General features: G+C 41.5%; 1 protein-coding gene across 5 annotated transcripts; it reads left to right on the forward strand.

The window, feature by feature from the left end:
• Positions 1 to 26,995, forward strand: kcp (kielin cysteine rich BMP regulator). Of its 5 annotated transcripts, XM_026311961.2 has the most exons (44): positions 2 to 638; positions 1,173 to 1,705; positions 2,098 to 2,170; positions 2,788 to 3,068; positions 3,169 to 3,337; positions 11,592 to 11,674; positions 11,754 to 11,847; positions 14,625 to 14,704; positions 14,794 to 14,879; positions 15,050 to 15,140; positions 15,354 to 15,453; positions 15,565 to 15,650; positions 16,233 to 16,326; positions 16,399 to 16,548; positions 16,630 to 16,736; positions 16,820 to 16,913; positions 17,015 to 17,188; positions 17,271 to 17,353; positions 17,452 to 17,545; positions 18,597 to 18,779; positions 18,911 to 19,081; positions 19,208 to 19,381; positions 19,481 to 19,563; positions 19,651 to 19,741; positions 19,818 to 19,900; positions 19,987 to 20,160; positions 20,401 to 20,580; positions 20,722 to 20,986; positions 21,393 to 21,475; positions 21,569 to 21,662; positions 21,740 to 21,913; positions 21,996 to 22,078; positions 22,404 to 22,524; positions 22,624 to 22,706; positions 22,865 to 22,964; positions 23,069 to 23,157; positions 23,608 to 23,710; positions 23,814 to 23,956; positions 24,116 to 24,288; positions 24,640 to 24,751; positions 24,835 to 24,936; positions 25,073 to 25,237; positions 25,320 to 25,620; positions 26,390 to 26,995. In XM_026311961.2, exons 1-44 carry the CDS (start codon positions 536 to 538, stop codon positions 26,608 to 26,610), a joined length of 6,126 nt encoding a protein of 2,041 aa, XP_026167746.1. In that variant the 5' UTR covers positions 2 to 535; the 3' UTR covers positions 26,611 to 26,995. The 5 variants fall into 5 exon arrangements, 4 of the variants coding, with proteins under 4 accessions (XP_026167747.1, XP_026167748.1, XP_026167749.1 ...); XR_003295973.2 differs by lacking the exons at positions 25,320 to 25,620; positions 26,390 to 26,995 and having other exon boundaries at positions 1 to 638; positions 24,711 to 24,751; positions 25,073 to 25,117; XM_026311962.2 differs by lacking the exons at positions 25,320 to 25,620; positions 26,390 to 26,995 and having other exon boundaries at positions 1 to 638; positions 24,870 to 24,936; positions 25,073 to 25,214.
• The last annotated feature ends 418 nt before the right edge of the window (positions 26,996 to 27,413 follow it).

Raw genomic sequence — 27,413 nt, forward strand, 5'->3', positions numbered from 1 at the left:
ACCAAAAATGAGGGTCTTCTGGAATCAACACCACTCAGCAGTGCTGGGTGGAGAGATTTTTTTCTCTGACAAAAAGACGAAAACAGGGGAAGAAAAGCAAGGCTGCTTACATCTGTCTTTTTGGGCCTGGAAACCGAAAGGGGCAGAGACAAGAGCCTGTGGCCTCACGCGCACTTAACACCTGAACTTTTTTTTTTTACCCTGTCTCTCTCTCTCTCTCTCTCTCTCTCTCTCATTAGAAAGCAAGGATCGTGTTTTTTTTAATGAATCACCAAACTCTCATAACTATCCCACTTTTAAAATCGTGGAGTGACAGTGTGTTTGTAACTCTGGCCCCATGGTGGAATCTAAGTGCAGGGAAGTGACGCCCTTCCTGCTCCAAGATGTTTCGTGTTTCTCCAGTGCGCTCTTTGAGGAGGATCCTAATGTGCAGTCCGCCGTCCATGGCACTAGGTAGTGTAAAAGGCCGATGAGTGTTGTTTTGAGTAAAGTGTGTGTATTTTAATTCAGGCGTGATCATTTTTCCGTGTGGAGAATGGAGCGCGGCAAAAGGGGGACGCTCATGCTGCTGGGGAGACATTTGCTCTGGATTTTTGTGCTGTCTGTGCAGGGACACTCTAGTGCAAAGCAGGAAAATGGTGAGTTGACTGTATTTTGTAATGTGTCTAGTTGAAAAGTATCATAAGGAAAATGTGGTTGTAAAGTAGAGTATATGTACTGATTGCCTTTTATACTGCACTTTGCTCTATTTTGTAGGCTACTATTGAATTATTGTTGCTGATAAATTAATCTGTCAGCAATTTAATATTGTAATGGGTCAAGTAGGAGATCATTTTCGTATTTTATATAGGCTACTGCTGGGTAGTTTAGTTTTTCACAGTGCATCAATTCGCATGTTTAAAATCATATGTTTACATGTTGTGGAGTAAAAAGGGTATTTCCTTCTCACATTTGGTGATGTTGAACTAGCAGATTATATAAATGGCAAAGTGAGAAAAAGTACTTTATTGGGCGAGTACCTGAGTAAGCCTTTAGTCTTGAGTTCCTGGAGGAAACCATGAGGCCATTCTATAAACCAAAACAAATCTTCAGTTAATTTTCAGTCATGTCATGCATTGTGGATGTGTATGCAGGTGTGTCACAAGTCTGATTCTGTTCTATCTTTTTCATAGTGCTTGACCTTCTGGCAGCTCTGAACATGTCCCACCACATAAGCGGTGTGGCCAGACTGCAGAGTCTCAGTGGTGTGACTTATCGAATACGTCCCAGAGCACCCTATTTGACCCTACCTCCAGAATATTCCCATTTCTTGTACTCCAAACTTCAGGGTAGCATGGGGATGCATTTGGTGGGACATCAGTCATCAAGCTCTAGTGCTACACTTTTTTCTCTCTCCTCTGCGTCCTCACCCATTCTCCAAATCATCTCCTCCACCCTCAATAACACTTTGCGCTTGGACTACCAGGCTGGAGGAGGCGCCCAGGGCCTTGCCAGCATTGTCTTACCCAGAAGAAACCCCTTCTCTAGGGTAGAGTGGGTAAAGCTGGCCGTAAGCCTGGAGCCTGATAGAGTGGTATTTTTTGTAGACTGTCAAGAAGCTTTGGTTTTCCCAATAAAAAGTGAAGAGCAGATCAACCTGGAATTTCCTCAAGATGTTGTCATTGCTCTTGCCAGCACACCAGGAAAGAAAGACAGCAAATTTAGTGTGAGCTTTTTGCACATACACACTACATGTGTCCATATTCACATACAAGAAGAACAACATGAAGCACCAATATTACTTTTTTTTTTTTTTTTTAACTTTTCACTGTATTCTTTGCTAAGTTTTTAGGGATTCTGCATAGGACAGGTATGTGTTGAATGTTTGCCTCCTCTTGAAAACTTTGAGAATACAATTTAAAGACACTTGCAGGAGGCCTATTCAAAATCACAAAACAAATGAAATACTGAAAGCACAGCAGCAGTCTTAGGGGCTAAGATACAGTATACCCAAACTGTATTAAATTTTTCCAGTTACCCTGTCTCAATTCAACATGCATTCCACCTGGTGTATACAGTACAATGCATGTGCTTATGTCTATTACTTTCTGAATGCAGGGACATTTGAAAACAGCTGAGATTTCAATGAAAGCATATCCAAGGCGCCCATGGCACTGTGACAGTGTTACAGGTAAAGAAACATAATATTTAACTAAACTAAAACGCTTTCTTTGTTTTAAGGGTCTGGTGAAAGTAAACAATGTATGTGAATACTCTGTACTTTTAATGGACAGATTGCAATGTTGCAGCCCCGAGGGACTGCAATTACTTTCCTTTTTCAGTGATACTGTGTATAAATGCTTGTGTGCATGGACGTTTATGTTTATGATAGCATGTTGTGTGTGTTTGCCATGTTAGAGTAACTCAGATGCTCCAGTGTCATCCCATTGTTGGTTCCATCCATTACTACTAACCCTTGTATCTTATTTCATTTTGAATTTTTTGTACAGGAAGAGCATCAAGAAAAGTTACACACACTTGTAAATCACTGATAAAACAATATTTTGCAACCCTATCCAGAATCCTGAATTGAAATACTGCTCTGAGTGAGTAGGGGGATCACCATAATTGATGTGCAGTAGATCATATCTTTTGGCCTGGAGGAAGAAAGTCTCCCAAACAGTTTATTATTCTTCGATATGGGTCTTACTTTTGACTGTATTTTCCAGAATGCTTGGACTCTAAAATTGCTCCTGTTATTCATTTGGTAATTATACTCTCCCACCAACTGTCTATTTCCCCTTCTAGATAATCTTACTCCGTCTAAGTACACAGACACCCACAGCCCAGATTCTCAGACTGACAGCAAGCGAATGTTCCAGCATGGCCATTTCCCCAATAAACCTCAAACCAGCTATTATCCCCAGGATATCCAGCGTGACCAGCTGCAGAGAGGCATCATCCTGGGGCCTCCAGGATCTCCTCGTGGGATAAAGTCTGTTTCTCAGGCCCAGAGAGATGACAGGCTGAAGAAGCTGGAGAAGAGGTTGGACGAGCTTGCACATATGTTGGACATGGTCAAAGCTCAGGTAGCTACAGCATTTCACTTTTCATATTTTTCAGAAATATTCTGATGTAACAAGACATGACATAGTCAGATAGATAGAATATTTTTTGGTTTTATAACAGAATGTAGACCTGCAGTCACGTGTAAAATACCTGGAAGGATGTGAGTGTGTGAAAAAGCAATGTGTGTGGGAAGGACGTGAAATAGACGAGGGCCAGCGCTGGCACGTTGACCACAACACAGTGTGTGGCTGCACATCGGGAAAGGTTACATGTCAGGAAAATATCAAAGGTAAATATAACTGAGCTTCTATTTGTCAAATCTGACTTTCTCAGTGTTTTTTCTTTCTATACTTTTATTTGTTACACACATTGTGAAATTCTCAGATATCATTTATGATGCACATAAGGCTTATGGTTTACTGTTACAATCACTCAGTGCATTGGGTATACTGCTTATCCTGTGGGTTGGTGGTGGAGGAGGAGGTGATAATCAAACTTAGTGAGAGGTGGGGGTGCATCCTGAACAGATCCCCAATCTATCACAGGGCCGACACATAGAGAGCCAGAATCCTCTTTCTGTGAGGTGGCAGAGCTAAATGCACTAGTGCATCACATGGGCCATCTCCATGCCCATCAGCTGCAGTGCTCTTCATACCTGGCCTACAAATACAACACCAGAGCCCTCTATTGGCCACATCATATTATAGCATGTGAAACAGTCGTTTCAAATGCACATATAAAAATGATTTTGTCACTCTCTTAGCAACTACTATTAATATGCTGTATATTCAACTGGTGTGAAGTAAATGGTTTGCAGATGGCTGCCCCTCTCCCAGAACACTGTCTGTCTATTCCTATCAAAATGGAGGTGTATGGTTTTTTTTCTTGACCTTTGACCCTATGGGATTTCACTGTTCATGTCCCCTGACACCAAAAGACCAACATGTCACAAACAGCTCAGACAGGGATTTTTGAACCAAAATAAAGTGGTGATTAGAGTAGATTCGTGTTGTCAAAACTTTTTGGTCAGTGTTATGAAATTGTATAAATCAGTGCAATCATTTTTTTAGCCACATTAACAGTAATGGCTCAGGGGATGTCAGCCAGTCAGTCTGTCCCCACATTTTGAGATCTACTGGATAGATTGCCATTAAATTTGCACAAATATTCATATTTCCCAGAATATTGATTCAAATATATTTTGTGATCCCTCAAACTTTTATCTAGAAAAATTAGGTTTGTCTAGTACCTAGGATTGTGACTAAATCTTTGCTAAACTAATGATATACCCATGAGCTGCACTTTGTGTTTATCACTAATTGCCAAATGGTAGTATGCAAAACAAAGATGGGGAATATGATAAACATTATACCTAAAAATCAGCATGTTACCATTGCCACTGTAAACATGTTAGCAGACCGATGTACGTTGAGCAGATACACTGTTGTCCCTAAGTAAAGCCTCAGAGAGTCTTGACTGTAGTCTATTGTTTATGGACATTTTGTGGTTTTCCAATTATGTCTAATGTAGGTGTTTAAAGATTTGGTTATTGTTTGGTTACCTGGCAGGTCTCCAGCACTTTTCAAGTTATAGGTGGTTTATGATCACTACTGAAAACCAGTAGTGATTTTATAGCTTCATATATTAAAAAAAAAAAATTTAGGTCATTTATTTTTAATTGCCTCTGTAGAGATAAAGTCATAGTCATATTCATGAGTACGGTAAGATCATTACAAGTCTCACAGGTGCTGGTCAGTGGAGCGAGAGTAGCTGTTTCTCCTGGTTGTCATTTTATAATTAACACAGATATAACAGTGATATAATTCTTGTTAAGATAAGATAAGAAAACCTTTATTTGTCCCACAATGGGAAAATTGCATTGTTGCCACAACAAAGTACAAGTACACAGCAGAGTTCCAAAAGTAGCAAAGATGTGAGATAAATTAGAAGTAAAAAATATTAAAAAATACTAAGTGGAATAAAACTATAAGTGTGTACAATATGTACCTGTGGATATGAACAGTATATGGACATCGATGGATAATTAAATAAATACCAGGTAAAGTGACTACAGTACTGTAGTAGTAGTACAGCACTGATGGTGAATTACCTTATACTACAGTAATCAGTTATCAAATTCCCAGCTACAAATTGCTGCTGGGCCTGCTGCATTGGACGAATCAAATGTTTTCTTTAGTGCTTTACTTTACTTTTGTCCTTAATGAGTTCTTATGGAAATTGCAGTGGGGTTTAAGGCTGGATAAGAGCCCCTGTTGCCCCCCCACACCACTACTTCTATGGCACCAGTGAACAACTGTGAAGGAGTGTGACCCTCTAATCTCACCTCGGGCTTTGTCTACTGTTCTGGAAATTACAGGAACAACTTCGCATGCTTTAATGCCTAAGTGCATGTTGAGTGTGTGCTGCCTCTGCAACCCAAGGCAGGGTCTTCTTGCAGGCCTGCATCATTACATTTGACATGGATACAACATTTCCTCTGTGAACCGGACTCACTGGAGATACAACGAAGATTATTTGGAGGATGAGTTCTGGCACAGCAATATAAACTTCAACCTTAATGAGCTCATCTGAATCTTTTTCTTTTCCTTTCGGCTGCTCCCTTCAGGGGTTGCCACAGCGAATCATCTTCCTCCATTTAACCCTGTATCCTCTGTATCCTCACCCACACCAACTATCCTCATGTCCCCCTTCACCACATCCAAGAACCTCCTCTTTGGTCTTCCTCTAGGCCTCCTTCCTGGAAGCTTTAACCTTAGCATCCTTTTACCAATGTATTCACTGTCCCTCCACTGAACATGTCCAAACCATCTCAATCTGGCTTCCCTGACTTTTTCTCCAAAACATCTAACATGAGCTGTCCCTCTGATGTACTCATTCCTGATCCTATCCATCCTCATCACTCCCAAAGAGAACCTCAACATCTTCAGCTCTGTTACCTCCAGCTCTGCCTCCTGTCTTTTTCTCAGTGCCACTGTCTCTAAACCAGACAACATTGCTGGTCTCACCACTGTCTTGTCCACCTTTCCTTTCATTCTTGCTGACACTCTTTTGTCACACATCACACCTGACACTTTCCTCCACCCGTTCCAACCTGCTTGCACACGTCTCCACTTCTTTTCCACACTCTCCGTTGCTCTGGACTGTTGAACCTAGGTACTTCAAATCCTCCACCGTTATAACCTCACCGTTCTACTTGAGTCCCTCTCATTAACACACATGTACTCTGTTTTACTGCGGCTAACCTTAATTCCTCTCCTTTCCAGAACAAACCTCCACCTCTCTAGATTTTCCTCCACCTGCTCCCTGCTCTCACTACAGATCATGGTCCACGGAGATTCCTGTCTAACCTCATCTGTCAGTCTGTCCATCACCACAGCAAACAAGAAGGGGCTCAAAGCCGATCCTTGGTGCAGTCCCACCTCCACCTTGAACTCCTCTCACACCTACAGCACACCTCACCACTGTCTTACAGCTCTCATATATGTCCTGCACCACTTGAACATACTTCTCTGCCTCTCCAGGCTTCCTCATACAAAACCACAGCTCCTCCCCCTGTCATGCACTTTCCAAATCTACAAAAACACAATGCAGCTCCTTCTGGCCTTCTCTGTACTTCTCCATCAGCATTCTCATCTGAATGAAATCCCTAAAACAAATGATGACTGCAAAGAATCGGATTTCATTTATACTAGTGATTACCTCACTTTAACGCAATGCCAACCTCTGGTGAAGGACCAACCTGTGGAGTCACAAGTGGTGAGCTCTTGTCCTGGAGTGATTTGCTGTGAAATGTGATTCCTCTCAACACAAGCACCTGACCCAGCATGAACAGGTTAGAGTTCTCACAGTGAGAGAGAGGAGGTTGTACCAATGGGCTATCAGAAAAGGCTAGGTGAGACTGTGAATGTAAATGTTTTTAATTCTTGACCTTTTGAAAATTCAAAATATGCTTTTGTGTCATCTTTATAGGTTTACCTCTACCTTTCTGTCTTTTTATGTGAATTTAGCTGTGTGAGAGGAATTTGCACAATTGAGAGCTGTGTTCTCCCCACAGGCTGGTCATCACACCTTCTTCCTCCCCTTGCACCGCTGCTTTCTGCAACTAGTGGAGCGTGAGCTGCAGTCAATTGTGCAAATTGGTCATTCCATATTTTGAGTGGAGAGTGGGTTCTGGGTCAGTGAGGTCTTCAGCTGTTTGGCAGGCTGCATTTTTTGGAGGAGATGGTGAGCCTGGCTCAGGTTGTGTGCCACATCTCCTTTGACATCCCGATTCTATTGGTCTCCTAGTCTCAGACTAAGTTTTAATTCCTTGGTTTGTCAAACCTGCAGAGGACTGTAAACCAGGCAGAATAATAGCTCACCTCGGATATGACATCATTTCAAAAACATCCACAAAGTCCGGAGTACAGTTTTGCCAAGCACAGCTCACACTACACAAGTTTTGACCTCCACCTGATTGTTTCATGCTTCAGTAGTTCATTTGCTGTGCCCTTGGCTCTGCTGCTATTACCTGCCCTGACCTCGGCCATGAGGCCTGTTGTCATGGTTACCCCAGGGCTATCTGACATATGCCATATGTTTCAGTGACTGTCGGGATCCGCTGGAAACCATGTAATATGCCATGGCTGGTAAACAGAAAACTGTCTGCCAGAAAATAAAGAGTGGTTTTAACAGCTGTTAAAAGGAGGACTACAGTGGGTACGGAAAGTATTCAGACCCCTTTAAATTTTTCACTCTTTGTGTCATTGCAGCCATTTGCCAAAATCAAAAAAGTTCATTTTATTTCTCATTAATGTACACTCAGCACCCCATCTTGACAGAAAAAAACAGAAATGTAGAAATTTTTGCAAATTTATTAAAAAAGAAAAACTGAAATATCACATGGTCATAAGTATTCAGACCCTTTGCAGTGACACTCATATTTAACTCACATGCTGTCCATTTCTTCTGATCCTCCTTGAAATGGTTCTGCTCCTTCATTGGAGTCCAGCTGTGTTTAATTAAACTGATTGGACTTGATTAGGAAAGGCACATACCTGTCTATATAAGACCTTACAGCTCACAGTGCATGTCAGAGCAAATGAGAAACATGAGGTCGAAGGAACTGCCCAAGGAGCTCGGAGACAGAATTGTGGCAAGGCACAGATCTGGCCAAGGTTACAAAAGAATTTCTGCAGCACTCAAGGTTCCTAAGAGCACAGTGGCCTCCATAATCCTCAAATGGAAAAAGTTTGGGACGACCAGAACTCTTCCTAGACCTGGCCGTCCAGCCAAACTGAGCAATCGTGGGAGAAGAGCCTCGGTGAGAGAGGTAAAGAAGAACCCAAAGGTCACTGTGGCTGAGCTCCAGAGATGCAGTAGGGAGATGGGAGAAAGTTCCACAAAGTCAACTATCACTGCAGCCCTCCACCAGTCGGGGCTTTATGGCAGAGGGGCCCGACAGAAGCCTCTCCTCAGTGCAAGACACATGAAAGCCCGCATAGAGTTTGCCAAAAAACACATGAAGGACTCCCAGACTATGAGAAATAAGATTCTCTGGTCTGATGAGACCAAGATTGAACTTTTTGGCGTTAATTGTAAGCGGTATGTGTGGAGAAAACCAGGCACTGCTCATCACCTGCCCAATACAATCCCTACAGTGAAACATGGTTGTGGGAGCATCATGTTGTGGGGGTGTTTTTCAGCTGCAGGGACAGGACGACTGGTTGCAATTGAAGGAAAGATGAATGCGGCCAAGTACAGAGATATCCTGGAAGAAAACCTCTTCCAGAGTGCTCAGGACCTCAGACTGGGCCGAAGGTTCACCTTTCAACAGGACAATGACCCTAAGCACACAGCTAAAATAACAAAGGAGTGGCTTTGGAACAACTCTGTGACCGTTCTTGACTGGCCCAGCCAGAGCCCTGACCTAAACCCTATTGAGCATCTCTGGAGAGACCTGAAAATGGCTGTCCACCAACGTTCACCATCCAACCTGACAGAACTGGAGAGGATCTGCAAGGAAGAATGGCAGAGGATCCCCAAATCCAGGTGTGAAAAACTTGTTGCATCATTCCCAAGAAGACACATGGCTGTACTAGCTCAAAAGGGTGCTTCTACTCAATACTGAGCACAGGGTCTGAATACTTGTGACCATGTGATATTTCAGTTTTTCTTTTTTAATAAATTTGCAAAAATTTCTACATTTCTGGTTTTTTCTGTCAAGATGGGGTGCTGAGTGTACATTAATGAGAAATAAAATGAACTTTTTTGATTTTGGCAAATGGCTGCAATGACACAAAGAGTGAAAAATTTAAAGGGGTCTGAATACTTTCCGTACCCACTGTATCATGATTTTTTTTCTGTTGGACCTACATCAGCTCTGAGCTCAGAAAAACAGAAAGGTCATCAGGAGACAGGAAAGGGACTGATACTGGAATAAAATACTGGGATATAACAAATTCATTATCTGTGTTAAAATAGTATAGTATTCTTATATTTGCATCTCATTTCAAGTAAATCCAATTTATACGACCACAGACATTCTTGCTTTAACACTATATGGACTTTTTATTGTTTTTTCCTCATGCTTGGGATGAAGGAGGAACACTTACCTTTCCTTTTTGGTAGAAAATATTCTTATTAATCTAAAGATCCACTGCCACAAGTTGTCACCCAACACCTATGCAGTTTTTTAGCTCTGTGCAGGGGTTTTTAGCATCTTTCAGTCCACAGTCTCCCCACAGTTACTGTCCTTCTTCTGCACATTTTCTTGTGCAACATAACATCAGAAACTCACTGTCCCGTCTCACCCCGTTCCCCATGACTACTCTCTCTGTCACTGTCTCTGCCTTTTGCATTCATCCCTCCCTTAATTGTTTCTGCATGTAGGCCAGAAGACCCCAGTGGTACACAACTGATATACACTCACAGACTCCCACTCCTGCAGACACTTTGATCTTATGCATGCTTGGCTTACTGGAGGAAATGCCTGTTGTTTGCTGGCACAGTAGGCAGCCTCACTAGCTCCCTTAGCACTCTGTAGTTATTGCCCTGTCTCACACACAAGCAGTGTCTCTGCCCTTTGGAGAGTCACCATTAAAAGTAATTACCTGCTGAAATGTCCAAGCTAAGCAAAAATAACATTTGATGAGCTCCCCGAAAGCCTTAGGAGAAAATTAGAAAGCGTTCTTCCATGTTCGGTATGTGCTTTAAACCTTTTTTTTTTTTTTTTCATCAAAATAATTTAAACAGACCCAGTGGGGGAGACCATGGTCTAATCGTTTTATAGGGAATCCTCCACAAATCTGCAACTGTGTCCAGTTTTGTTTTCCCTGTTTCCCCTACAGTAAATCTCTTTCAGTGTTAATGGACTTGTCTGTGGTAGTCTGTAACAGCTGGAAGGCTGCAAGCACTTCTGGTTATGGTTATGGACCATAAAACCTTGTGTCTGAAATTAAGCATGTGTATTTTACATCCAAACCATGCTGGTCTGTCGTTGCTGGAGAGATAGTGAAGCAGACACACATGCAGAAGGTTAAACTGTGCATGTGATAAAGCTGGATGGTACCATTCATAATGTGTTATACAACAGTATAGATGGTTGTCAAAGATCTATGTCTAACAATCTTTATGAAATAAATAAAACATTAAAAATATCAATCCATCCATTTTCTATACCCGCGTATTCCTTTAAGCAGGGTCACAGGGATCTGCTGCCTATCCCAGCTCTCTTTCGAGTGGAAGGCAGGGGTACACCCCGGACAGTTCACCAGTCCATCGCAGGGTTCACATATAGACACACAAAGACAAACAAATACACACACTCACGCTCACTCCTATGGGCAATTTAGAGTCACCAATCAACCTAACATGCATGTTTTTGGACAGTGGGAGGAAACCAGAGTACCCGGAGTAAACCCACAGAAGCACAGGGAGAACATGCGAACTCCGCACAGAAAGGCCGGGTAGCCAACCCACAACCTTCTTGGTGTGAAGCAACAGTATTAAAAATATCTTAGTAATCAAATACCATAGATAGTTGACCTCTGGTCTTGGCATGAAAAACACAATATGCTTGCATGGTTATAGACTCTAGACACAAAAATGTCTTTTGTTTAAACAAATTGATTTGTCTTTAAAAAGAACACAATATGAAAAAACACTTAGAATGCACCCAAACCCTGAACGATGTTTGTTAAGGTTTTTCCAACATTATATGACTAACTTTCACACTCAGTGTGGTGAATGTTAAAAAAACAAATGAACATGGGAATGACACCTCTCGTTGGCCTTGGCTAGATAGGAACTTTACTTGTCTTGCACACTAGATGAGACAGAGGTCTCATATGATGTGCTTCCAGATTTAAGGTTGATGTTCATCTACTTGTCCAGGCTGATACATAAATGTGCTAAATACAACTAAAAGTTTGATCCCACAGAGAGAAGCCTTTTACTTTCCTACATCTTTTAGTGTTATACCATGTTACTGCCCGTAACACAATGGCAGTAGTAAGTAATCTGATGTGTTGATATGTTTGCAGGCTGCATCCACGCTGGTATACGATATGAACACAGAGCTAAGTGGAGACCAGTAGAGAATCCTTGTGATGTCTGCCACTGTTTGGTGGGTCTGATACAAACTATCAGTTTAAGTTTCCATATTATCTGTCATCTTCAGCAATACTTATCTATCTTCTCTCCAGGAGGGTCATGTTCACTGTAAGAGGGAGCAGTGCCACACCCCCTGCAGAAGTCCAGCAACTCCACCTCCAAGTACCTGTTGTCCAGTTTGTGAAGGTGGGTCTCTTTAATTCAATTCAATTCAGTTTTATTTGTATAGTGCCAAATCACAATACAAATCATCTCAAGGCACTTTACAAAAGCAAAAAACCCAACAAATCCCTTGTGAGCAAGCACTTGGTGACAGTGAAGAGGAAAAACTCCCTTTAACACAAAAAAAAAAAAAAAAAAACCCCTCCAGCAGAACCGAGCTCAGTTTGGGCGGCCATCTGCCTCGACCGGTTGGGGTGAGTTGATAGAGAAAAGACCAGCAACAATAAACAACAAATAGTCACTGCAGGCTGGTGGGGCCAGTAACTGCACATCAGCGATATACAGCTCCAGGACCAGGGACACCTGCAGAAGGTACAGAGAGAGAACAGAGAGAGAGGGACAGAGCACAAACTAGGGGAAAGAGAGAGCACAAGGTTAGTGACATTCAGTGGTAGAATATACAGTGGGTACGGAAAGTATTCAGACCCCATTAAATTTTTCACTCTTTCTGTCATTGCAGCCATTTGCCAAAATCAAAAAAGTTCATTTTATTTCTCATTAATCTACACTCAGCACCCCATCTTGACAGAAAAAAACAGAAATGTAGAAATTTTGCAAATTTATTAAAAAAGAAAAACTGAAATATCACATGGTCATAAGTATTCAGACCCTTTGCAGTGACACTCATAATTAACTCACATGCTGTCCATTTTTTCTGATCCTCCTTGAGATGGTTCTGCGCCTTCATTGGAGTCCAGCTGTGTTTATTTAAACTGATTGGACTTGATTAGGAAAGGCACACACCTGTCTATATAAGACCTTACAGCTCACAGTGCATGTCAGAGCAAATGAGAATCATGAGGTCGAAGGAATTGCCCAAGGAGCTCAGAGACAGAATCATGGCAAGGCACAGATCTGGCCAAGGTTACAAAAGAATTTCTGCAGCACTCAAGGTTCCTAAGAGCACAGTGGCCTCCATAATCCTCAAATGGAAAAAGTTTGGGACGACCAGAACTCTTCCTAGACCTGGCCGTCCAGCCAAACTGAGCAATCGTGGGAGAAGAGCCTTGGTGGAGAAAACCAGGCTCTGCTCATCACCTGCCCAATACAATCCCTACAGTGAAACATGGTGGTGGGAGCATCATGTTGTGGGGGTGTTTTTCAGCTGCAGGGACAGGACGACTGGTTGCAATTGAAGGAAAGATTAATGTGGCCAAGTACAGAGATATCCTGGAAGAAAACCTCTTCCAGAGTGCTCAGGACCTCAGACTGGGCCGAAGGTTCACCTTTCAACAGGACAATGACCCTAAGCATACAGCTAAAATAACAAAGGAGTGGCTTTGGAACAACTCTGTGACCGTTCTTGACTGGCCCAGCCAGAGCCCTGACCTAAACCCAATTGAGCATCTCTGGAGAGACCTAAAAATGGCTGTCCACCAACGTTCACCATCCAACCTGACAGAACTGGAGATGATCTGCAAGGAAGAATGGCAGAGGATCCCCAAATCCAGGTGTGAAAAACTTGTTGCATCATTCCCAAGAAGACTCATGGCTGTACTAGCTCAAAAGGGTGCTTCTACTCAATACTGAGCACAGGGTCTGAATACTTATGACCATGTGATATTAAAGTTTTTCTTTTTTAATACATTTGCAAAAATAGCAGCAGCCTATAGCAGCAAAACTAAGGGATGGTTCAGGGTTACCTGAAGCCAGCCCTACCTATACACTTTGTCAAAGAGGAAGGTTTTAAGTCTAGCCTTAAAAGTGCAGAAAGTGTCTGCCTCCTGAACCCAGGCTGGGAGCTGGTTCCACAGGAGAGGAGCTTGATAGTTAGAGGCTTTCCCTCCCATTCTGCTTTTAGAAACTCTGGGAACCACAAGTAGACCTGCACTCTGAGAGTGAAGTGGAGGATATATTAGGATAATATGATACTATGAGATCTTTAAGGTATGAAGGAGCTTGATCATGAAGGGATTTGTATGTGAGAAGAAGGATTTTAAATTCTATTCTGTATTTTACAGGGAGCCAATGAAGAGAAGCTAGAACAGTGAAATATGATCTCTCTTGCTAGTTCCTGTCAGGACTCTGGCTGCAGCATTCTGGATTAACTGGAGGCTTTTTATGGAGATACTGGGACATCCAGATAGTAATGAGTTACAGTAATCTAGCCTTGAGGTAACAAATGCATGGACTAGTTTTTCTGCATCATTTTGAGACAGGATATTCCTAATTTTGGCAATGTTGTGCAGGTGAAAGAAGGCAGTTCTAGAGATTTGTTTTATGTGTAATCTAAAGGACATGTCCTGGTCAAAAATAACTCCAAGGTTTTTCACAGTAGTGCTGGAGGCCCGGGCTATGCCATCTAAAGTAGCTATAATTTTAGAAAAGTTATTTCTGAGGTTTTTAGGCCCAAATACAATAACTTCTGTTTTCTCTGAATTTAAAAGTAGAAAGTTACTGGTCATCCAGGCCTTTGTGTCAGTTAGACACGCTTAAAGTCTGGTTAACTGGTTTGTGTTAACGGGTTTCATAGATAGATTCAGCTGAGTGTCATCTGCATAGCAGTGGTAATTAAGAGAGTGCTTCCTAATAACATTGCCTAAAGGAAGCATGTGCAGGGTGAACAGAATTGGTCCTAGCACAGAGCCTTGTGGAACTCCATAACCAACTTTTGTTCGTGTGGAAGGTTCATCATGGACATGAACAAACTGGAATCTAAGTTTTTTTTCTTTAGTTTATAGTTAAGAGTGTGTATGTTCGGTGGACTGCAGAGAAACAATATGTGCTCACGTGTCTTGTAGACTGTAGTGTAAATGGTCAGGACTTCCCTAATGGAGCTGTGATTCCAACTGGAGACCGCTGTCAAGAGTGCACATGTGTGGTATGTCATTGACTCTGATCGTTAAATCACAAAATAATTTTGTGTCAATTGTGTCAATTTTAAGTACATTTGTGTTTTTTCTTTTATAGAATGGAAATGTGGTGTGTTCACCACTTCCCTGTCCTGAGTTGTTTTGTCAAAACCCTGTGCATCGTGCTGGAGACTGCTGCCCACGGTAAAAAAAAAAAACAAACTCTAACCTCATCACTTTGCGCGAATGCACATGTGTAAATATGTTTTAGTTTTTTTCTGATATATGTTACGGTAAGATAAATGATTCAAGAGACAACTAAAAGTTTTTAAAATTTTTAGCATGTTTATGTTGTGTCTATATGTAAACTGTAGGTGTGAGCAGTGTGAATATGACTCAAGGGTGTATGTAGATGGACAGACGTTCCCCTCTAGAAATGACCCCTGCCTCCACTGTCTCTGTTCTGTGAGTACAGTCTGGAAAAGTAGTTTTATGGGGATCTGGGACTGGAATTGTGATGGAGTTCAAAGAAACCCTGATTGGAATATATTGTACAAAAAAAACTGAAAAAAAACTCTCTCCTAAAAAACCTGAAAGTGTAACTTATTGTTTTTAACAGCTAAAGGTAGAATTCTCTGTCAGTGTGATGCATTTAATCCTTTCTTGTCTATCGGTTAGGCAGGTGAAGTATCTTGTGAGCATTTGGATATGTCATGTACTCCACCACGCTGTAGTCATCCTGCTAAAGGCAAAGGAGAATGTTGTCCCACATGTCATGGTCTGTAAATCTTTCAATTTGTTCAAAATAAAGTTTTCCCATTGCATGCTATTTTCTGACTGGACTCTTATTGTTAAATGTCAACCAAACATGTTGTATTTTTTCTCACAGAATGTGAGTATGACACAAGGGTGTATGCTGATGGACAAGCGTTCGTCCCTGCAGGAAGTGGACCCTGTCTGCAGTGCAGGTGCAAGGCAAGTCCATGCAGTGTACTCAGATAGAAAGCAATGAAACTGGTTTTAAACATGTCAAAAAATGACACAAAAGATTAAATTAAGATTATCTTTTTCTTGTGTTCAATGTGAGGGAAATTTATACCTTGACAGACAAATGTCCCTCTGTGTCCTATGTTAATTCAACAAAGACTTTTAAGACGGCTTTGTAGTCACAAGGAAGCAGACGGAAAGTCATGGAAATGCTAATTATATTATGTATGCCGTCCTACCGGCATGATTTAGATGTGAGTGACTGATATATAAATTAATGCTGTTCAACTGATATAAAAGCTGATCATTTTCTGTGCTGGTGGTCAATCGGTACTGACCCATCGTGCAGGTTGTATGTTCTGTTGAGACTCTGTTGCTTTGCCCGTTGCTTAGCCTATTACATTTGCCATCATTTGAACTGAGATTTGCCTCCAAGTGTTTTTTCCACAACATTCAACATTGCATGTTTCTTCACTTTTACAAACATTTTTTACTGTCTTAATATATAAAAATTGCTGTATTCTTTTTAAACACAACATTTTTACATTGGATGCATATTCTATGTTTAAGGGTGGGAATGTCATTTGCCATGAGGAGAAGTGTCCTCCAGTAAAGTGCTCCAACCCCATTATAGAGCCATATCGCTGTTGTCCAGTTTGCAAAGGTAACAATCAACACACACAAGTGCAGCTTATCAACCAACATTCTCTATGACACCTCCTCTTTCTTATTATAGCATGTGTGCTGGAGGGGGTGGAATATGAAGAAGGTTCCACTTGGCACCCTGAGAACCCCTGCTCCATCTGCACCTGTGTGAATGGAGAGACCCGGTGTTCACACACACACTGCCCCCCAACTGAGTGCCTGCATCCCACCAAGAACACTGGTAACAGTATGTGTTGTCTGATTTTTGTGCAAATACAGCTGAATGTGTAACCCCAGTTCACTCTCTCTTTCATTTTCTAAGGCTCTTGCTGTGCAGTGTGTGAAAGTTGCACCTATAACCATCGTATTTATAGCAATGGCCAGACGTTTTTGAACCCTGACCAGCCCTGCCAAATCTGCATCTGTCAAGTAAGCTTGTCTAGATTTACACGCAGCATACTGTATTGTCTTCACTTCTTTAAACCTGGTAACAAGCCTTCCTGTCTCTTCAGCATGGCACTGTAGAGTGTGAGAGAAGACCTTGTCCTCCACTCAACTGTAACAACTCTTACACACCACCTGGAGAGTGCTGCTCTAAATGTCCAGGTGCCCAAGATCAGTAACGGATATGGTCATGCATCATGTCGTACATGATTTTATTCTCAGTTTAAGCTCTGTCAGCTTAACAATGTTTGCATCTTTTCTAGATTGCTCCTTTGAAAACCGTGTGTTTGTGGATGGAGAGGTTGTTTCCAATCCATTGAGTGTGTGTGAGGAATGTACATGTGTGAGTGGCAGGATTGACTGCCACCAAGCACAATGCTCTCACCCTCACTGTAATGCTCCTCTACCTGGAAGATGCTGTCAGAACAACTGCAATGGTAAAGAAAATATGAATTTTCAGACAGAAATGCTATTTTTCCAAAATAGTGGTCTCAATTATGCAATATCCCTCTATATTAGGATGCAGCTATGCTGGGAAAGAGTATCCCAATGGAGAGGAGTTTCCCCATCCTACTGACCCATGCAGGACATGTAACTGCATAGTAGGTTTAATAAGCATCATAGCATGACTGTCCCTGCTGTTTATCACCTGGAATTTTCCTTAAGGGTGGCTTTATTTCTATCTCTTTACTTTTTATAGAATGGAAATGTCCAATGTCTGATGAAGAGGTGTCCACCCCTGACCTGCTCCAAACCAAACAAACTGCCGGGTAACTGCTGCCCCCAGTGTCCTGGTAAGGATGTGCAAGAGAGGCAAATTAGGAAGGAGTTGCAGAGGAGGTGTGGAGGGAGATTTGTGGGGAAGTGTGTAAGGTGGGAAACAGTTGTATCAGTTCCTGAGCAGGTGCTATTGCTCAAAAGGCAATGGGAGGTTGATGTGTTGATTTGACCTGCTTATCAACACTCTCAGCAGCACGATCTGTAGAGGTTGCTGTGACACAGCTAACGCTTTACAGATTCCGATAATAAATTTGAGTTAATGTTGAGCACACAGACATGATACATGTTTTTACATTCTGTGAGCCCAAACCTCTCTGAGACATTGTTTCCTATGCATATCATATCTAAAAATAAAGCTGCAGAAAAATCATGCAAAAACATGGTCCTCATAATTCCAGAACTTGCATCCAAATCACCATGTTTTTAAATGTTCTTCAGTTTCAAAGTTTTCTGAGGATGGTTGCCTGTTCATCCATGGGTGCATAGCAAACCGGAACTGTTGATATTTGACATACTTCAAATTATGCCAATTTGCTTAAACGTATACAAGTATAGGCTCAAATGCAATGTTATACAGTCTACTTACTGTTTACATTCCACTAAAATTCTCACCATTAAAGTGTTTATACTTTCCTACACTGGTTGTTATAGTTAATGAGCTTTCAAAAGCAACAAAATTAGTCTGTTCCAAAATGGATTTGGACTCAACGGAAGGTCCATGGATTCTTCATATAGTCTTCTTCTGATCTTTTTTCCTTTGAAAAAGAGAAAGCTTTTAGGAGACATTTCTAAAAATGGCTACTTCTGGCTCTCTGCTGTGTACTGTACTTACTGTTGCAACAATGCAATTTCCCCATTGCGGGACAAATAAAGGCTTTCTTATTCTTATTCTTATTATTAAAAATTCTTAAAGCATGTGGGAAATGATTTAACATCAAGGATTTAAAGTGTGAAAATTTTCCTTACCTGCTGTTTTGTCCTGGCTCATATGACTAAATATAAAGTGGTTTATGAAGATGTAGAGTGGAGGCATGCTGCTGATTGTTTTCAATGATGTTCCTTCAGCTCCCCCACTGGACTGTGCGTATGACCAAAGATCCTACAGACATACAGAGCATTTCTACCACCCAACTGACAACTGTAGATCATGTGTCTGCACCAATGGGACAGTTCACTGTCGGCGCAAGCCCTGTCACTTTGCTCCATGTTCTCACCCCATCACACAGGAGTGTTGCCAGACCTGCGAAGGTACAAGTTCTCAAGTCTTGCTAGGATAACGTAAAGATGAAGCAGTCTTGATACCTGATGCAAATGTCCATCGTCTTAAGATGCTGCATGTTCAGTCTCTTATGTTTCCCATAACTCATTCCCTCTTGCAGGCTGTTTATATGATGGTCAGGAACGAGCTAATGGAGAGATGTGGGATGATGTGTCAGACCCATGTGCTGTGTGTGTTTGTCATGAGGGCTCTGTCCGCTGTGAGAGGAAGCACTGTCCACCCACCAACTGTAAACACCCAGTCCAGAGACAGTGCTGTATGTCCTGTGATGGTGAGTGAAAAACTTATCATCACCATGACTTGTCCCAGTTACTTAAAGTAATAAGAAGAACTCAGTGTCACATGTTTTACTGGGAGCTACTATATTATATATCAGTCACTTATGTTCTACTTGCAGCCTGCATGTTCCATGGTATAGAATATCCTGATGGCACTGAGTTTCGTGATGACAGAGACCCCTGTGTTGTGTGTTATTGTTATGGTGGGGAGGTCGTCTGCACGAAAATACCTTGTAATGGAGATTGTACCCATGCTTACAAACCACCAGGACAATGCTGTGGAGAATGTGAACGTATGTACAGTATCAAACTAGCTTAGGATCACTGATTTCAGGCTTTGTTTGTTCCTAACAAAATAATAATAACAAAATGAACCCTTCTTTTTTCTATAGGCTGTTTCATTAACAATGCAGTGATCATCAATGGACAGTCAATCCCTGATCCAGGAAACCCCTGCTCTGAATGTACCTGCCAGGTAATATCAACATGGACACAGAAGTACACATATGCACTCCTGCTGTTTAATCTTTTTAGACAACATGTCATGGTTATTGTCTTACAGAGCGGTTCAGTGCGATGTGTGAAGAAGCCCTGTCCTGCAGCCGCCTGTCCTCACCCAGTCACTAACCCATGTGGCTGCCATGTCTGTGATGGTAATCAAGCACTGCAGATTTCACTGTTAACCTATCTAAGTAGTATGTGAATAATATACTGTGTGTGTGTGTGCAGGTTGTGAATTCCAAGGTGTGACTTATGTTGATGGACAGATCCTGCCAGGAGGAGAGAGAGGGTGCCAGGACTGCACATGCTCAGTGAGGGAGAAAGAATTAAAATTTGGTTCACTGAATCACTGCAAAATCGAGCTACAGCTTGTCTTTGATTGTGTTTTTTTCCATAGAGAGGTGAAGTGGAGTGTGCTCAGCGAAGATGCCCTGCTGTGTCATGCTCACACCCTACTCTGGACGGCTGTGCATGTGGAGTGTGTGATGGATGCAACTTTAATGGACGAGACTGCTTTAATGGAGAGCGATTCTCTCACCTGGCAGACCACTGTCAGCTCTGCTCCTGTCTGGTACGACACACTATGTGTATATTCACAATAGTCTTTGTCAACATGAAGAGCAGTCACAGTCTATTATGTAAACCCAAACAAACAGGGTAGTCAGATCAGACAGTGAGCATTTAATACTCAAAGAACAGATATTCGTTTGTCCAGTTACCCTGACCTTTGACCTTTTTGCATTCAGTTGCTTCAGTTGTTCTTGGGTTTCAGTGACTTATTCTGAGTCTAAATATGTATCTTTATCTATAGAACGGCAATGTGGTGTGTGCACGTGTATCTTGTCCAAGTGTCACCTGTGCGCATCCAGTGATCACTCCCGGGGAGTGCTGCCCTGTCTGCACAGGCCTTTGTCTTCATCACGGGAAAGAGTACCAGACCGGCTCCACCTTCACTTCAACCTCTGATCCCTGCTCCTCATGCTCCTGCCTGGTCAGTCTGATTTCTCTTGAATCACTGTGACAATGAAAAAAAAAAATCAAACTGTGTAAATAATGCACATTGAAAATGTTTTATTTATATATTCTGTCTCTCCAACTGTTAACTCCTTCCACATTTATATTGTCTGGTCAGAATGAGGTGGTGAACTGTCAAAAAAGACCTTGTCCAGTCCAGTGCTCCCATCCGGTCCCTTCAGAAGCCTGCTGCCCCATCTGTGACTCCTGTCTGTATGATGGTGTTGTGCACTCTGACAGACACACCTTCACACCCTCCTCTAAACCCTGCCAGCGCTGTACATGTATCAAAGGCACCATCACCTGTGTGTCACTTGTCTGCCCACCAACACCGTGTGCTCGACCTGTTACCAAACAAGGACAATGCTGTCCTGAGTGCACAGGTACGTCTTATGCAAATTATGCGCAAAGTCCTATGTGTTTCTACTGATTCTTCTAAAATGCTCAACCTAGAAATGAAAAAGAATTCTGTTTTCAGTAATATCATATAAATTAACCCAGGTTCTCTTTAAAATTCAACTGTAAACTTTTATAATCTGTAAAGAAATGTATTTATTTTATTGAGCTCAGGAGAATAAAATTCAAGAACAGAAGATTTTACTAATGTTGATACCAGTGTTTCTTTGATTTTTATTTTTTGTGCAGATCCTTGTATTCAATTTAAAAAGTTCCTAAAGTTATGAGAAATGAGCCAGTTGAAATTTACACACAATGACTGATACCACAAAATCTTGAATCAGCGATACTTAAGGAAGCCTCCTTTCTCTCTTTGTCTGCCTCCTGTTTCAGGCTGTGTGCTGGAGGGACAGGAGTTCAGTGATGGGCACACATGGCCCCTGGGTTCGAACCACTGTTCGACCTGCACCTGCCAGGTCTGATTTATAATCTTAATCTCTGGCTTAATGTTAATCTCCAATGTTTGCACCTTTCCTTATGTTTCGTGCTGATCTGTCTGAATCTCACAGGCAGGAGAGGTGCAGTGTGCATCACTTGTCTGTCCACAGTTGCCATGCATGCACCAGGTCACTGATCCAGGAGCCTGCTGTCCTCGCTGTAGGGGTAAATAGACCATTTAACATAATAAACCCTTGAGAAAATTGCTTAGGATATATTCTAACCAGAATTTTCCTTCTCAGGCTGTGTGTATGAAAGAGAGGAGCATACAGAGGGCAGCAGCTGGTTCGCAGACTCCACTCCATGTATGACCTGTATGTGTGTGGATGGAGTGACCACCTGCTCTGAAGTGCACTGTCTGTCTCCCTGCGTCAACTTCATCAGTTTGCCTGGGGAGTGCTGCCCTGTGTGTGCTGGTGAGGAAAGGATGCTGTAGAGCAGAGTAGCTGCATGTGTCATGTTAGGATTTTTTCATTTTATATTAATGTTTTTAAATAGACTGTGTATTTGAGGGCAGAGTGTACAGCCCAGGAGACAGTTTTAATCCGGCTGATGACCCCTGTCAGATCTGCACTTGTGAGGTATGATGCAAATACACCTGACACCTGGAAACCTGATTGTTTAACTTAGGTTAGCAGGATTATGTTCATTAGTTGATTTGCACATCCTTTTCTAGACTGAACAGTTAATCATTTAGCATAGAAAAACATCAGAACTTGAGGTCTCAGAACACAATATGATGTTTTAAAGTCACTTAATTTAACTGATTAGGAGTCCAAAACTGAAAAATATTACCATATATTTTTCATTTATTTAAATTGATGTCTATTTATTTACTCAAAAAGGAAGACTCAGAGGCAATAGTAGTAGTAAAAATAGGAGGATTACAGCCTTCTTGTACCTTAGGTGATGCCAGATGGCGAACAACACCTGAGGTGTTACCGAAAGCAGTGCCCCAGTCTGGTCGACTGTCCTAAAAGCAACATTTTGTTCTCTGGACCAGACTCCTGCTGTCCTGTCTGTGCACGTCAGTACTGAACTGCATTTAAAGATATTTTATGAAGTTGTACTATACAATGTTCTATGCACCCTTACCGTCTTCTGTGATATTTGTTTGTGTTTTTAGAACCTCTCAGTAACTGCACCGCTGCACTGATTGGCAACGAGGTGTTGGCAACAGATGACCCCTGCTTTACCTGCCAGTGCAAGGTACCACAGCAATAATGCTTCTGTTGTGCTTTTTGGTGAATATATTGTGATAATAATAAGGGGCACAGAGTGAGGTTTAATTTTTACTGCAGCTACTTAATAATGGGAAATCTCAATGTCTACTTGTACAGTTCAATGATAATGTGCCTGTTATTTAGGACCTAACATGGACTTGCCTACACCACATGTGTTCCCCACTTAGCTGCCCTGTTAATGAACAGTTCTTCCCTCCAGACTCATGCTGTCCTGTGTGTAAAGGTGAGAGCAGAACATAATTTTTTTCTTTTGTTTGTTTCCTGAGCCTTTAAATGTTAAGTATGTCTTATTTGCCTTAAACAGGCTTTATTGTGTGGATTTTGCAGAATGCGTGATTGAGGGTCAGAACAGACGAGTGGCGAACGGCAGCACTTGGACAGACAGCGATGATGACTGTGTCACGTGTACTTGTAATGTGAGTTGGACAGAAATACGTATTTACACATTCATGGAATGTCTCAAATAATCTAATAACATTTACTTATACACTATCCAAAACAATATGTGCCATACAAGGTAATATGCTAAGCATTGTTTTGAGAAAAATAACCAGGAGAAGCCTTTCAATTGTTTTAAAGGTGCTAACACACTAAAATAAGAGTCAAGATATAGCAGCATATCAGAAGAGCTGGGCAGAGCAAAAGTCTAAAAGTTACAAATTCTTAAAATCAATTTCAAAACTCATTTATTTAACACATTCTTCCATAGCACGTTTACTTTTCTGTGTAGTAAATTCTTGACATAAACTCTCAAAATTGTCATGTGCTATGATGATTATTCCCAGTGAGACCAAAGAAAAGAAAGAAGAAGTGGATGAATTAATAGTACTTCTGAACCAGTCTGTTCTTTCTGTATGCACCTTTAGTTGGGCTACATTGAGTGCAGCATTGAAGAGTGTTTACCTGTGGTTTGCGTCGAGGGCCAAAATCAAGTGAAGATTCCAGGGAAGTGCTGTTATGAATGCCAAGGTATCACTGCCGGCCAACACAATGAACATCCCTGACTGTAGTGTTGTACAGTCTATCGAGTCTCATGTGTGTGTGTGTGTCTGTCTTTGTATCTGTGCTGCAGACTCAGGGCTGTCATGTTTGCACCAGGGAACAGTGTATCACTGTAATGAACAATGGGAAGTGGATGAGTGCACCAGCTGTACATGTGTGTCTGGAGATGTCCACTGTCACAGCGAACGCTGCCCTCCACTCATCTGTGCAACGGTTAGTATAACAAACATTTCTCAGCAATGTTGACACTGCCACTGGTTCCTCAGAGCTCATTTTGATATTTATTTGTCTTCCACTGAGTCTCATAGGTGCATTGCAGTTACTCACCAGGGAAGCCAAGCTGAGAGAGCATGTGTGTGTGTTTGATCTCAGGATGAGATGCCAGCAGTTGTCCCAGGTCTGTGTTGTCCTCGCTGCCTTTCTCATCCAGCCACCTGCCTTGCTTTTGGTGACCCTCATTACCGCACCTTTGATGGCCGCATGCTGCACTTCCAGGGGGCATGCACGTATGTTCTGGCACAGGACTGTGAGGGTGGAGACTTCAGGTGAGCCCATCTATCTGTTACTCATCTAATTGTTGTTTCATTTGGGTATTAGTGGTTTTTGTTTGACCACTTTGTTAGTTTGTAGCAAAAAAAGTAATATCTCATACTCAGATGTTTAAAAAAATATCTACTTTTCAAAATGCTGCATTTTTGTAATCTGCTGTAAAAGAATCTTAATTTCATACATTTAGAAGAGAAAGAAACAAGCTGACTTCCTGACATTACAAAAATGCCAGCCCATTCAAGAAATTTCAGATATATATAGATTTAAGTTTTTATGGAGTTAAAATCCTAATAATTGAATAAGTGAACCAGTGCAGTCTAGCTTTAGTCCCCTCTTTGTTTGTGCAGTATTCATGTCACTAACGATGATCGTGGACGTAAAGGGGTGTCCTGGACTAAAGAGGCCAATGTGTTTATAGGAGACATCACAGTGCAGCTGCTCCAGGACTGGGTTGTGAAGGTTTGAGTATACAAGTACAGCACATGTTCATGTACAGTCATGTTTCTGTTTTACATCCACTCACACATTTTTATTATCTTCAGGTCAATGATGAAGTTGTGACTTTGCCGTTCCTCAGAGAACCGTACATCTATATAGAACGTCAAACCAACACCATCTTACTCAACACTAACATTGGCCTGAAGGTGCAGTCTTATCTCTCTTTTGGTTCTTGCATGTTTCTCTCTCTTTGTAAATAATATATATATGTTGGCTATACTATGAATTTGGAAACTCCTAAATTTATTACACAGTGATTCATCGGCCGGTCTCCACCTTTAGGTGCTGTGGAGTGGTCGTTCACACCTGGAAGTGAGTGTGCCCGGCTCGTATAAAGGCCACACCTGTGGTCTCTGTGGAAATTTCAACAACTATCACCAAGATGACCTCCAAAATCCCAGTGGACAACTTAGCCCATCTGAGTCTGACTTTGGCAACAGCTGGAGGGTAAAAAACACAAGAAATAGAGGTACATAATAAAAGACATAAACAAATAAAAGCCAAGATTATTTCTTGTTTGTACTTTTAGGTCACAAACAGTAGCCATTCTGTTTCATCGTGTGAGCCTGGTGAGAATGTTGACCCATGTAAGGATGCAGGCTACCAGGCCAAGAAAGGCGCTAACGCTTGGTGTAAGGTCTTGAAGTCTGCGGTCTTTAAGCCCTGCCATCGCGTGGTGCCTCCTGAGCCGTGGTACGGAGCCTGTATATATGATCTCTGTGCCTGCGGGGCCAATACTGACGAGTGTCTGTGTGATACACTGGAGGCCTATGCCAGTCAGTGCAGGGAGGCTGGGGTCATCCTGCAGTGGAGGAGCCCATCACTGTGTGGTAATTAAAGTCCCTGAAACTGTATTTTCTTGGCTTACTATGAGCAAAAAGATCCCACATGAACAAAAACAATCTTCTGAGGTTTGAATGCTAACACTATTCACACTCAGTTATCAGTTTATTAGGTACAGCTAGCTAAAACTACAGCAGTATAACATATTATTTCTACAATAATGCCCACCTTGTATTTCTTCCATGTTTCTTTTAGCTTCCACTCCTTGAAATAAATGGTTTGGGGAAAATTATAGAAATGCCCATCACCTCCTAAATGCATGCAATGTGTATACAATGAGTCCATACTGTTAAAACACATTTCTAAAACTGGTTCAGCAAAAAACAGAGTATTATAACCTTCAGAAAGGTCTAGGCCTAGGTTTTTGAGGAAATAGGAATATATAATGCTACAGTACAACAGTAACAAAGATAAGCGCCAGTAAGAAAGAATTCTACTACATTGCAAAGTGATCATTTTATATCTTTCAGGCCTTGCAGTTTAATTATCATCATAATTGGAACTGAGATTTTATTTCCTCAAAACTTTATGACTAATGTTCTGTTTTGGATCAGAAACTCACCAAAGTCAAAAAGCAGGCAGTGCACAGCTACTGATTCTCAAATGAAAAAGAAAAGGCACCTCTCTCTTTTTAACAGACACCTGCTAAGATGTTTATCAGTAAAGCTAATGAGAAGTCATACACTTGACTCTAGTGGCCACCTTGCTTGCAGTGTCTCTCATTGCTTATTTTTTCTCTGCTGCTGTCTTTCACAGCTGTGGGCTGTCCACTGGAGAGGGGCTTTGTGTTTGATGAGTGTGGTCCACCGTGTCCCAAAACCTGCTTTAATGTTGATGTACCACTGGGGGTGATAGAGAGCCATTGCTTCAAGCCCTGTGTCCCAGGTTGCCAGTGTCCTGCTGGTCTGGTTTTACACAACAGCTACTGCATACAGCCTGAGAAGTGCCCCAAGATCATTCACGACATCCCCTCTTAATGCTTGAACTGCTTGCTTTCAAGTGAACACTTAATTTATATGCACACACATGCACTGCCACATCTGATAATCTGCAGTTGACCAAATTACTAGCATTAGCCTTCTGTTTCTGTATATGAAATAGGTTTAAAATGAAAAATAGCTCTGTTGGAGAACTCCATATCCTGTGGATTCTGCATATTGACTGAAATGAGATACTGCCTATTTTGTTGTTCATATAAACAATTTATATATGAGTATGTAGCACTAAATATTTATACTTACGTAGCACATACCAATTTTTCAAATGTATGAAGGTTGTATTATTTACAGTCAAAGGAGCATTTGTATAGGTTTATCTCAGCACTGTGCCATGTTTGACTGTATATAATGTAAGCCAACGAATCTCAGGTACTCTTTTTTTTTTTTAACTTCTCAATAAACAAATGTTTCACTAACAGAGTTTAAAGTCTTATTCCTCAAGAAACTGTAACACTTAAATTCTTCATTTCCTTTAAAGTTTCTTAAAAGCAAATATGTAAACTATCAGGTAAAATACTGCAGCTGGTGTTCAGTTGATAAATTTCTAATTAATTCATTCATATTTAATGGCTAATGTAACCTAGAGAATGGAAGTGAATGCAGATCAGGTCAGCTGAATATGTTAAATATGAAATATCTAGATAAAGTTTCCTTTAATAGAAAACATGAACACTGAGCTGGGATTTGACGTAGTAGTTCTTTCTTTCCACAACTTTCACTAGTAGTTCAGAGTTTTTCAAACAGGTGTGATATGTCACATGATGTATCACATTTCACTCCAC

This window comes from Mastacembelus armatus, chromosome 6 (genome assembly GCF_900324485.2).
Source record: "Mastacembelus armatus chromosome 6, fMasArm1.2, whole genome shotgun sequence".
In the NCBI taxonomy this organism is placed as follows: domain Eukaryota; kingdom Metazoa; phylum Chordata; class Actinopteri; order Synbranchiformes; family Mastacembelidae; genus Mastacembelus; species Mastacembelus armatus.